The sequence below is a fragment of the Camellia sinensis genome, chromosome 15 (assembly GCF_055761805.1).
Source record: "Camellia sinensis isolate YWXY chromosome 15, ASM5576180v1, whole genome shotgun sequence".
Lineage (NCBI taxonomy): Eukaryota > Viridiplantae > Streptophyta > Magnoliopsida > Ericales > Theaceae > Camellia > Camellia sinensis.
In genome coordinates, this window is record NC_138975.1 from 44,819,007 (window position 1) to 44,831,802 (window position 12,796).

At 33.7% G+C, this 12,796-nt stretch overlaps 2 protein-coding genes across 17 annotated transcripts; one reads left to right on the top strand and one right to left on the bottom strand.

The window, feature by feature from the left end:
* The first annotated feature begins 712 nt into the window (after positions 1 to 712).
* On the top strand, positions 713 to 3,733 carry LOC145812959 (F-box/kelch-repeat protein At1g57790-like). Its single transcript, XM_082908214.1, has 2 exons — positions 713 to 1,465; positions 2,765 to 3,733. Exons 1-2 carry the CDS (start codon positions 1,352 to 1,354, stop codon positions 3,731 to 3,733), a joined length of 1,083 nt encoding a protein of 360 aa, XP_082764340.1. The 5' UTR covers positions 713 to 1,351.
* Positions 3,734 to 4,526: 793 nt separating this feature from the next.
* Positions 4,527 to 10,504, bottom strand: LOC145813878 (MLO protein homolog 1-like). 16 transcript variants are annotated; one of them, XM_082910152.1, is made up of 11 exons: positions 9,933 to 10,412; positions 9,421 to 9,555; positions 9,125 to 9,262; positions 8,942 to 8,999; positions 8,114 to 8,349; positions 7,851 to 7,967; positions 7,691 to 7,751; positions 7,505 to 7,591; positions 7,304 to 7,378; positions 5,758 to 5,951; positions 4,527 to 4,978 (listed from the first exon to the last, which is right to left on the bottom strand). In XM_082910152.1, the coding sequence occupies exons 3-9, from the start codon at positions 9,248 to 9,250 to the stop codon at positions 7,365 to 7,367; spliced, it is 699 nt and encodes a 232-aa protein (XP_082766278.1). In that variant the 5' UTR covers positions 9,251 to 9,262; positions 9,421 to 9,555; positions 9,933 to 10,412; the 3' UTR covers positions 4,527 to 4,978; positions 5,758 to 5,951; positions 7,304 to 7,364. The 16 variants fall into 16 exon arrangements, with proteins under 16 accessions (XP_082766278.1, XP_082766277.1, XP_082766279.1 ...); XM_082910151.1 differs by lacking the exon at positions 5,758 to 5,951 and adding an exon at positions 7,081 to 7,127; XM_082910153.1 differs by lacking the exon at positions 5,758 to 5,951 and adding an exon at positions 7,081 to 7,127 and having other exon boundaries at positions 9,125 to 9,283; positions 9,933 to 10,390.
* Between the last annotated feature and the right edge of the window lie 2,292 nt (positions 10,505 to 12,796).

The following is a 12,796-nucleotide window of genomic DNA, read 5'->3' on the forward strand; positions in this document are numbered from 1 at the left end:
GATTTTTTTTTATAAAAACTTGTTTGGTTTTGCCTTTTTTCGTAAGGGTCCAGCTTGTCTCAAGTTGAGATCAAGACTGGACCCGTCTAGCTCGGCCCATGGGGCCCATATTTTGGGCCGTTTTGATAATCCGAACCGTTCAATGTGTAGAACTCGTCGAGTACTACATGCTTGTAAAAAATCACGTTGATCGGATATAAATAGCTATGTGATTAAATAAGTTTCATATAAAAAAATGGACAGTGAAACAATTAACGGTTGATAAAAACCTGTTTTGTTCACATAGCTATCGATATCCGATCAACGTGATTTTTTACAGGCATATAGTACTTGACGAGTTCTACACATTGAACGGTTTGGATTATCAAAACGGGACCCGTGGTGGGCCTCCAAGGGCCCAACAGCACGGTCCAGTCCGATCTTGGACTAGACCAAAGCCACTGCCTTTTCATAAATGGTTTTGAAAAATTGTTTTGGGGAGAGAGTTTTAAAAAAATTGATTAATTTGATGTGTATGAGAGAGAGTGATTTTGAAAAGTAAGTAACTAAACAAAATTTTGAAATTTTTTTTAAAAAAATTGATTAGTTTAAATACTCTTAAAAATTTGTTGGTAGAAAATTCTTTTCAAAAAAATTACAAACCGAACAAGGTTTTTAATATTTTTGCTTTTTAAAATTTCATATTTATCAAGTATCTCGTTTGATGGATTTCGATGAACCGATAATATCATAAAATACAGAAGGCAATCGAATTTTATGGTCCTCCCTAATTTTTTCTCTCGACAGGTTTCTCAGATTTTTCTCTTCAATGGCGTCTCTTTGTACTTGTTCAAGCCAAGCTTCAGATTCGTCATCTCATCCAGTCCCGGGTTGGACTCAATCGGGACTCAATCTCTTCGCACTCTGTCGTAGTTCATCAAAAGCCCAAACCGATTACACAGCTCCCTTATCTAGAATTTCTCTGATTATCCACTGTTGTCATCTTCAACTTCAAGGTCGACGATGGTGGACTACGCTTTGATTTCTAGGGTTTATCATTTCAATTTTCGATCTCAAATGGAGAATTACAGCTACGATGGAAACAGACCAGACCCAACCCCTAAAAACCGCTCTTAGGCTTAAGTGACCTAATGGAAGACAATTCTTGGACTAGAAGAAGAAAGTCTAACCCCGTTATGGAAGGAAAGGTTTCTTTCTTGTTTCTTGTTTCTTGTTTCTTCTTTCCTTTTTGTAATTTTTTTCCATTCCCAATCGAACGAGGAAACAAACACGGAATACTAAACCACCCTAAGCTAGGACTACCATCTCACCAGACTCTACTCTCTCTCTCTCTATATATATATATATATATATGTATATATATGAGACTAGACTCCATTCTGAAGGGCATAAAGTCAGAGCAGCATCGGTGTGTGCAGTGGCCAGCCAATCAGCCACGACAACAAGCAGCAAAGAGCCACGTCCGGTGAGTCCTCTCTCTCTCTCTCTCTCTCTCTCTCAGATTTTAATGGAAGAAGAGTTGCCCTAATTCATGTGCTAAAGAAATTTAAGTATTTGTGCGTATTGTATTTAATTTAAGATATATATTGAAGATAGTATTGATTTAGCTTTGAAAAGTATTCTGACAACACTCTTGTATAGTATTTATCACTTGCCATTGAAGATCACAAACTATACATTACTTCTAAAAGACTTAAGCTAACCTTCTTTTCTACGTTTTGATAAATTCTTAATGTTTTCTCAATCATCCATATTTGTTTTACTAACTACTCACTAAAATTTCAATTAACATATTGTTCCCTATTAGTAGTTTCAATGGTAGTGTGATTTACCTAGCTGTGATATTGATTCCTATGTGAATGAACGACAGCATATACAAAGTTCTGTTGCCCGAGTTATCCATTGTTATTGCCTAAACAAGGCATCCACTAACCTTAGCCGAGCAAACGCCCCAAAGACGGACTGAGAAAAGGTCAATTTTTGTGATGTAAATTGTTGTGATGTGACAAATTTTAAGAGCCCAAATTATGAGTCATAATTGTAGAGCTAACTCACATTCTCTTAATGCTTGCATTCATGTTAAATTTATGCCTAGCTAGACTGACTGAGAAAAGGTCAACTTTTGCATGTTCTTGTGTTAACATAACTGAAAACTCTGGTTGATAAGCGTATTTTTTCCTGATACCAGAAATTTAAATTAATTTAGTACTTTTTTTGACAAAAAATTATTTCAGCAGATCATAACGGATGAAAATTTACAGATAATTGTATCTCTGTATGTGTTTGGTACTCTTAGATCATCAATTTTTAAATATGCAATAAAAGCTTGTTAGTAGATAATGTGGTATTCAGTAATTATATGAAGTATCTAAATGACAAAGTGCGTTACAGATTACATTTAGGCTGGATTGTCTTCTTGTTACCGTGATTTCCATAATATTATCTACAATTTACCACTCTTGATTAGATATTCAATTTGTTATAAGTATGCACTTTGTTTGTTGTGTAAGTATCATTCATCATTGATAATCTTATACTGGTTCTGCAACTCCTTGCTGATGTGTAGATTTTCTGACCTTTTTTCTTTTCTATGTTAAAAAAATAATAATAATTCTTGGGCTCAGTTTGGATGATGGATATGAAAAGCTTGTCAAATTCACTCTTGAAATCTAAATCTAAAATACTGTATTGAACTGAAGGGTACCAGAAAGTTAACACTTTATAATATAAAATATTTTTATTTTATTACTTTCTTTGGTTTCAGGAGGTCATCATAATGGATGAGAATTTAATTGATCAGCATAATTTATCAGAGCTAGAGAATACAACTATGGATGCCACAATGAGAGATTGGACTAATCTTCCAAGTGAGCTTTTGAACTTGATCTTGTCACATCTCTTTCTTTACGATATTAAAAGGTTCCGCAATGTCTGCAAAACATGGCAATCAGTTGCTTCCCAACAAGTAGTGCCATCTCCAATTCATTGCCCAATCACCCAATCTCATTGGCTCATGTTTTTCCGCGGATACAAAATGCCTTTGAATTTTTACAACCCCTTGTATGCGGACACATACCAAATGGCTATTCCTTGTGAGTTATCTGGTGCAGTGCTTCGCTTCTCCAGTAGTGGTTGGTTGCTTATGTCTAGAGGTGAATGCTCTATGTTCTTCTTCAATCCCTTCACCAATGCAAAAATTGACCTTCCAGATTTACCTGAATGTTACTATTTTGATACTATATCCTTCTCTTCCGTGCCCACATCCTCAGACTGTACTGTTTTTGGCATACTCGGCCTTTTTAATGATACAGCTTGGTTTTCATCCATTTCTCGTGGTGAGGAATCTTGGACTTGGGATAAGGTTGATAGCAATCTAAATTTTCAACCATCTCATACTAATCCAGTTTTCTACAATGAGGTCTTTTACTGCTTGGGTCAAGATTGTAACTTGGGGGTGTTTAATCCGAAGGAAGAGGATTCGAGCTGGACAGTTCTTGATGGCCCCAAGAAACCCCGTGGCTGTGATTCTGTGTATGAAAGTTATCTGATGGAGTGTGATGGAAAGCTATTGTCGGTGTTTGTGGGCAACAGGGGAAGAGGGGTTTCTGTTTACACGTTGGATGAATCCGAGATGGCATGGCAGAGAGTAACTGATTTGGGTAGCAAAATGTTGTTTGTGAGTCACTCCACATCTTTTTCATCGACCAAACACTACAGGAAATTTGATTTTTAGCGGCGTTTTAAAAACGCCGCAAAAAGCCTGAAAAACGCCGTAATATCTTATGGTGGCGTTTAATGTTTTCGTCGCTGATACGGCCGCCGCAATAGCTTTCCGACGTTTTGAAAACGTCGCTAAAAATATTAGACGGCGTTTTAAAAAAGGCCGTAAAATCTTTGACGTCCATCTCCCATTCCGTCCCAAATTAACGTGTGACGTCACAATGACGTCATTTAGTGGCGTTTCTCAAAAAACGCCACTTTTTTTTCTTTTTTAATTTTATTTGTTTATGCTGCTTCTGCTACAAGAAGCTAATGTGTGAAATCAGAATGACGTCATTAAGTGGCATTTTTTAAAAAACGCCACTTTTTTTTCTCTTTTTTTTTTTTTTTTTTTTTTTTTTGGTTGAATATATATTGGCTGCTGATGCAAGAACATGAAATAAAATATCATTTTTTGTTTTCTCTATGCTGCTATTGTTGTAAACTATATGTTTTATGTTTGCTCCATGCAACCAAACTGTTAGATTTATAAGCAACTAGGACCCAAATTTTCCATTTCTTTGCCTTTTTTCTGGTCATCTGCAGTGACCAACCAACCAGTTCAGAAAGTTGGGCTACAATCCAACCAGTGAAATTTGTGCTTCAGTAATGTATTAAGCTAGTGATCATGTGCCTGTTGGCACTTACTCAATTAAATTATCAATACAAACATCTAATAGGCAAACATGAAAAAAACAAGTCAAATCCACTGTCCAATCCAGTAGGCAATCAAATTTCGAACATCAAAAAACTAAAAACACACCAAATACTGTGAAATCAAATTTGATTAATAATTTAATTAAAGAAGTTCCCAGAATCATGTGAAATCAATACAAACATCAAATTTGGTCATATGTACAAAAAGAAGAAAAAAACAAGTAGGCAAGTCAATATCCAAACATCTAGTAGTTATTCCTAAGTCATTGGGTATAGGCAGTAATTGACAGGAAAAGTTCAGTCCCAAGTTTTAGTTCTCATCACAAACCTTTTAATTCCATCAGTCAAAGCAGGAAGAGTAGAAAATAAACAAGCATGTTCCACATTTCCTTGTATGCTAATTCCATTTCCAAATGTTTCCTTCCATCTGCCATATCCACTGTCCAATCCAGGCCCAATCACATCAACCCCAGTTCCTTCCATTCGCTCAAGAAAGCTACCATTCCCATTAATGTAGAGAACAAGTGGAGTTCCAAGACAATGTCTTTACTAGACTCACAATCTGCAATTCCAACAATCCCGTAAGGTGATTGAAAAGGAAAGAGAATAAAATGATAAAAACAAGTACAGGGCAGCATATTATTGAAACAGAAAATAATAAGTTTGTGTGCGTAGATTACAGAATCTAGGCAACAATTTTAAATCACTGAGAAAAAACAAAATCCATTTAATGTCCATGGACTTGCCACCTATGGAACACTGATGATAGTTTACAAATCAAACATAAGTTGATAATATATATATTCTTACTTGATGCAAGATCAAGAAGAAGAAAACAAAAGAAGTGAAATGTGTACCCAATTGACAGGACTCACCCAAAATGAGTGATCAAGTAAGAATATATATATTATCAACTAAGAATATATATAGCATTTCTTCTTGATCTTGCATCAAGTAAGAATATATATATTATCAACTTATGTCCTTATTTTATGCCTGTACCTATGGAACACTGTATTTGATATGTACTACCTTGAAGAATTTACTTGTACTTATGTTGAACTTTAAGATGCTTTTGTACCACTCATGTGCGACAAATGATTATTCTCTTTGGTTTACTGTAATGCATATATTATTCCTCGATGACTTCTTTTCTTTTCTTTTTTGTGTTAAAAAAAGAAAAAAGAAAAAAAAAAGTAAAACTGCCTGGGTGGTCATTTGCACTTAGGGTGTTTAGGCACAGTGGCAATTTATAATTGTTTCACATTACGCTAAAAAGTAAGTCCATCTGCTGATATTTAATGTTTTAAAAACTGATATCTAAGCTGTTGCATGTATTACTTATATTGCAGCTTGATTTGGAATCACAGTCGGCAGCAGAAAGAGTTACAGCGGTTGCATCTGTCAAAGCAATTCCTGATCAAACGCAGCAAAATGTAGCATCTCGCAACCCTATTCCTTCAGTTTTGCAACCAAATGTCAAAACTGATAATCATGATTCTACACAACTACCCTGTCCGAACGATTCTTCCAAGCTGCAACAGGAGACCATAAATCAGGAGAATAAATTTATGCTACCTGATCTAAATGAACCTATTGAGGATTCCAACTCTGAGGTCTTGGATAGAGTTAGCTGAGACGGATCAAGCATATACTGGTAATCTGTTTTTCCAGATGAACCGAGACAAATATATGGAGGAGGGCATTTATACTTATTTAATAAGTGCTTGCTAACCTTGTTGTAGGATGGACTTGCTATTTTGTTTATTTGTTTCACTTACCATTAATTGTAATGGTGTCTCACCATTCACAACCATAAATTGCTGGTAAATGCATATTTGATAGAGGCTCGACAATTTACATATTTTTATGTGAAAATTTTCATTTCCTCTCTAGCTATTGATGAAAACATGAAGGGTTGTTGATTCCTAACTGCATGTGTTCCTTTTTGAGTGCTTCAGGAAATGGCATCTAATATATTGGTTTTGTTTTTAGGTTGGATGACTTGGACTCTAGATTATCTTCTCCTTCTGCTTCAGTCGGAATGAACAAATGTGGATTTGGCATCGAAGATTTAACACGCAAAAGGCATCGAGACTGAGAAAAGGATCTGAGGGACTTAAGTCCATTGGTTGATCACTTAAATTTGGGGTTTCTTGGGCAATGTTTCCAGAAGATCTTAAAGTGTCAGAGAAGAAGATATTTGATCCTCAAGATCAATTTCAATTTTCCTAAAGGAACCAAGTTAAGTAGAGTTCAGTATGCTTAGTTTCCTAAAGGAACCTCAAATTCAATTTTCAGACATTTTAATCAATTATCCAATTTGACTTTCTAAGTATTGCAGTAGCTTCCTAAGCTTCAAGCTAAATTATTACTTCAATATACTTCTAACAGCCACTTCTAAAGCATCCAAATAAACATATATAGCAGCAATATATATATATATATATCAATTGATCAAAAACAGCAGAAACCACTCATGATCTGGTTATGACATTGATATTCCCTAAAAAATGTACTATCAAAGGATAATTTTGAAAATTCAATTTTTTTAAAGTACAATAAATGTACTATAAAAAAAATTGAATTCACCAAAAGGGACTATTATTTTGAGACAGAGGGAATAATAATAATGAAAATATGAGAGAGAGAGAAGAGGCCTACTATAGACATTTAGCTGAAAGATGACTGCAAATATCCAAAGTGGTACACTGCCACATGGGACATCATGGTAATTAGTTAGTGCATGTAAGTTGTATAGAATGATGCGATATTTTGTGCTTGTCATTAAAATTTTACAAATATAACTACTATCATTCTTGTTATGAATTTTATATAAAAATATTATTATTGGATAAAAAGTGTGTAATTTGGAAATTTTACTTACGTTAATGAATCCATGTCGCATAGTCAGATAGTCCACTTTTGTTACTGACGCAAAAAATTGCCTAAAGAAAGCCACCTGTAAATTTGATTTATTTATTTTACTCTCCGTTACTATGAAAATATGATATGTTATATGGAATTGTGATTACAAAATAAATAGTTCATATCATTAAAACGGATCCTGAGTAGTAGTGGAACTTACAACCCATCTGAGACCCGGGCATTGTGGAGAAGCCACTGTGCTGCCTAACAAAGGATGTCTGATGAGCGAACCTAAACCTTGCAGGGTCTGTCCAAAATCAACATTCACCTAACTCAATTACCCACTTTATTTTCTCTACACAATAATAAATAAATAAAAGTAATCTTGAATGCTGATTATAATTACCATTATTAAATTGATATTCCAATGAATTGGTTTCTTGCTCCCATGCTTTCCATTTCTTCATCTTTCAATAATACCCCCCCAAAAAATCAATAAATAATAAATCACATTAACCAAAAATCTTGAATCAGAAAAGTAGAAGCAGTGGAGTGGAGTGACATACTTTGGCCTGTGCTAGAGCCATGGTGATCACACTATACAGAACATGAAAAATGGCAAGCACAAATATGAAAATGTGCAATTGGTGCACCCCTGACTGAGATATCAACGACACTTTCCCCTGTTCATTCACAAACAAGTAATGATCACAAAACAATCTTATTTGGCGAACTGTTTCCAAAATTGTTTTCAGGAAAAATTTCTTAAATGACCCATCTATAGGAAACATATGCACCCAAAAAAAAAAAATGATGACTTTTGGCATACATATTGAGAGCAGTAGTCTTGACCAGCATTAACACCACTAGCCGGAGCTAGAACTCGCCGCCGAATGGCAGTATCTCCGGCAAACAACTTTATTGAAGCGTGAGAAAGCTTATTGTTGGAGTTCTGCTGCTTACAAGGGAGCATGATATTTCCAGCTTTGGAAGGAATACATATCTTAGACACAAGGCTTGTTCCTACTGTGATCAGTAGGGAGATGAATCCTAGAAGCATCAACTCTGCAGATTTTTTTAATTTTTAAAAATAATTTGATAATAAAATACCATTTTTTATTTCATTATTAATTCAAAAAGAATATGCAGTGTGCATAGAAAAACAATTATAGAAATGTAGGATGAAAAATTAATGTTGGCCCAAACTCAGTCGAGGTGTTACTGTTTTTTTTTAATTTTAAATACTATTATTGATTATGCAATAGTTGAAAGAGATAAAGAGATGACATATCCATATGATGATTTTTCAAAAAATAAAAAATAAATATGAACGAAGTAACTATATGATCACATGTCACTGGATGAATGTACTAAAATTCTAAACTCACCTAATAATTTTTGAATTGCATCCCTTTAATAAAATTCTAGACTCACCTCTAATTTTTGAATTGCATCACTTACTTTAATAAATGAGAAAGATAGTCAACAAGTTGTATATAATCAACAAATAGCTCCTCTAAACTTACTACTTGTAATTATCCGTGATATGAGGAATCCTTTTTGGCGTTCTGCTATAAACTTTATAAACTTCATCATATTATATGATATATATTTCAATATAATTGTGAAGGGGAGAGAGAGAGAAAGAGAGAGAGACCGGCTTTAATCTTCTCCAAAGCCTCAATCATGGCCTTCTTCTGGAGCTTCCGAAACCACTGTACCATTAAAGAAACCAAAGTTAATAATTCAGAATTGAATTCTTTCTAAAATTCCATCAAACCATACATAAAAAGCTTGGAGAATCATTCAAATTTTACATAAAAATCTTAGTCAATTTTACCTTTTCAAGAGAATGAATCCCATGTTCATTAAGAACAGAAATGATCACAAAAACTGCAGAAACAAGTGCAACAGCCCATATTGGTGTCTCCCTCAGAGACCGAACTCCATTAGCCCCCGCTACCATGGCAGAACTTTGCTGCCAAAAACACAAAAAATGCTTCGAGAAACAAGTGCATGAACATTGTTTTTGGGGAGATTTATAACATATTGTATGCGTGTATCCACAATCAGGGCATTATAATTTTCATTTTATAGCAATCTTCGGAAGCAATTTCAGGTCACAAAATTTCATACCTGAAGATTTAAGTTGAGGGTGTCCAGTACAGGGTTCACAATTCAGGTCCGGATCAGATCCAAACTCCTCATGCCATCATCTTAGTCTAAACAATACCAGAGATATCTCAATTCTCTTAATGAGGCACAAATATGCTACATCAAGACAATGAAAATGGGAATTAGAGTCAACATTTGAAGGAGAACTCGAGCATAAAGGTTAATCACTAATCTGAGGCCCAATGAATGGCCATAGACTAAACAGTGGACCCATACAAAGCAAGAGAAACAACACGTTTAACAAAATTATCAAGTTTAAATGTATGGAGCCATCTTCATAAAATCATTGACCAGAGATATGTGTTATAAAACGAATCAAAGCAATCGACCTCAACTCATGTTTATCCATCAGAGATATGTGTTATAGAGATGCAAGATATGAGTATGAATGTATAAACTTTTCAACCAAAAAAAAAAAAAAAAACAAAACAAAACAAAAAGAAAAAGAAATGGCTAAACGAATTGAAACTCACAAAATGGAGAACAAAACTTCAAAATCTGGAATCCAAGTGGTGGCCTTCAAATCATCGCCAGATCTGAAATCGAGCGAGAGAGAGAGAGAGAGTTTTCGAAATCGAGACAGAGAGCGTGTTTGAAATCAAGCGAGAGAGTAGACTGAGAACAAATCTGAAAGAGTAGACTGAGAACTTTAATCGCTCAGATTCAAATCTCCAAATCTTCAAATCTTCGACAATCAACAGCAAATCGCAAATCCGGAGCGAGAAATAGAGAGAAGTCGCAAATCGCAAATCAATTTTGCTCAGAATGAATTTGAGTACTACAGCACTACCGCAAATCGCAGATAAATTTTGCTCAGAATGAATTCGAGCTCGATAGATAGAGAGAGAGAGAGATGGGGGGTGGAGAAATCGCAGCTTTAGGGCTTTAGGATGTAGGTAACAGCGTTAGCCAATTAACACGCGAAGATGATGTTTAAAAGAAATCTAATACAGCGTTTTAAAAACGTTGTTTTAATTGGAAAATAGCGACGTTTTTATAAACGTCGCAAATAAAACGTTGCTATAGCCCCTTTTTCCTGTAGTGAAAGTAGTAGAAGGAATGGAGAACAAGATATATTTTCCCAGATTTTGTGGAAAAGATGGGGTATTCTATTGTCTTGCGACCAATAGGTATGGATCCTTTGGCAGTAACACCCGTAAAAAGGACCTTCGCGGCACAGAAGAACAGCTACACTGCAGTTGGATAGAGCCAATAACTAGAACATATTCTGAGGAAGAGCTTAACTGGCTTGCGGTGGCAAGTTGATCAGGTGTAAATTAATAAAAAACAAAAGAACGACGGCTCAATGTACGGAGCTCTTGTTAGAGTATATTTCTTGAACTTGAATTTTTCCAAATTTTCCTACATTAATTATTTTTTTTCTTACCATTAAGTGTGTAGTGTTATACTATTGTTAGAAATTGAAAGTAAGGATTTGTTATTTTCTGTTTTTAAGTATAAATTTATATGCTTAATAATTAATCTGATGTCCAAAATGTTGCTATCAGTTTTATGTATTATTAATTTGTTAGGCAGCTCTTAAAGAAACCCTCACTCAAGCCAAAGCCTGATATCTGTGTCTCCTGACTCTGGTTTCACTGGCCCGTTTGGTGCAGCTGTTAAAACAGCTTATAGATTATAACTTAACAGATTATAGATTATGACTTTAATCAGAAGTTGTTAATTTGTTTGGTATAGCTGTTGGATTATAGATTTAAGTTGCTGAGTAGTGTTTGTTAAATAAGTTGTGAATTAGTTTTTTTAATTAATTCGTATTTTTTGTTTGTCTAAATATCTCATAAAAAATAATAATAATAATCTATAGTCCATTTGAGTCTTTTTCTATTTTTAAAAAAATAAAAAATAAAAAAATTTAAGGGTATAACCACAAATTAACATGTCCACAGCAGAAGCTGATAATCAGAAGTAAGGGGTGAGCAGTTTCTCAGAATCAATTTTTTTGAGTTATAATAAGCTGTTAGAATCAGAAACTGTTTGAAATAAGTTTAACCAAACAGTTCAAAATAATTTTTTTAAAACTAAAAGACATAAGTTAACTCTGAAAAGTTGAAACAAACACCTCCCCTATCGGCCTGCACTTTTTCATCCATTTTTTTTTTTAAACACTATTTGGCTCCCCACGTGCCAGGGGCAGGATACGATCTTGATTTGGGGGGCCAAATTAAGGGAATGGTTTCTGGTTTTGAGAAAGGAAAAAGATTGAGGCTCGAAATATATATATATATATATATATATTTACAGACTGTTGATTTGATTGTTTTTATTATTATTTGTATTTATTTGTTTGGTTGTGTTAGTTTGGTTTTATTTATTTATGGGCAAATTATATTTACTTCCATTGAGGTCTGGTTAAATTACAAATACTTTATATTTGCATAACAAATTATTGGGTAATTTGTTATGAAATATAAGCTTCAGGGGGCAAATTGTAATGAACATACAAACTTCAGGGGCGGGATGTAATTTCTGAAACCTCAGGGGTATCTGTAATTTAGTCAAACTTCGAAGGAGGTATATGTAATTTGCCCTTTATTTATTTGCTAGGTTTTTATTTTGTTTTTATTTTTATTTTTATCTTCGTGATTTGAAATAAAAATATAATAGGGATTTGTACAAAATTATATGGAATTGACAAATTTTAACCAGCAGTCTAATTCATCAGTCAATTTTATCACACAATCAGTCTAAGTGAACTAACTAACCTTATCAAACCACATAGGTTAAGTTGTTGTTTTTGTTGTTTTTTTTTTAATTATTTATTTTTTGGTTTGTTTTTTTTTTTTAATTTTATTTTATTTTATTTGTTGGGTTGTGTTGGTTTGTTTTTATTTTTTTTTTATTTAGGGTTTAGATTCTGAGGTACACATAACCACCCTTTCGAGAAAAAATAAAAATAAAAATAAACCCAATCAACATATCAAGAATAAATAAATAAATAAATAAATAATCTAATTCCAGGCAAATTCGCGACTTTCTTTTCGAGGCATTTAGCACGGCTCTTTGAGAAATATGTTTTTTGAAAGTATTTGAAAAATGCTAAAAACTAATTTAGTGAAAAAAAAAATAGAATAAAATATGACATGGGGATATTAGTAATTTTTAAAATTACAAGGAACAATTCGTATTTTAAGAAAATCTTAAGATGGGTATTTATAATTTATCCAAAAAATTAATAAATCAAAATTTTTTTGAATATGTTTTTGGTTTGGTTTTCCAAATCAATTCCATTTTCATTAACTATAACCGGTTCGGGAAAATTTAAAATCTAAAATGAAAATTTAAAATGAATTTTACATTTGCTAATAAATGTCAATTT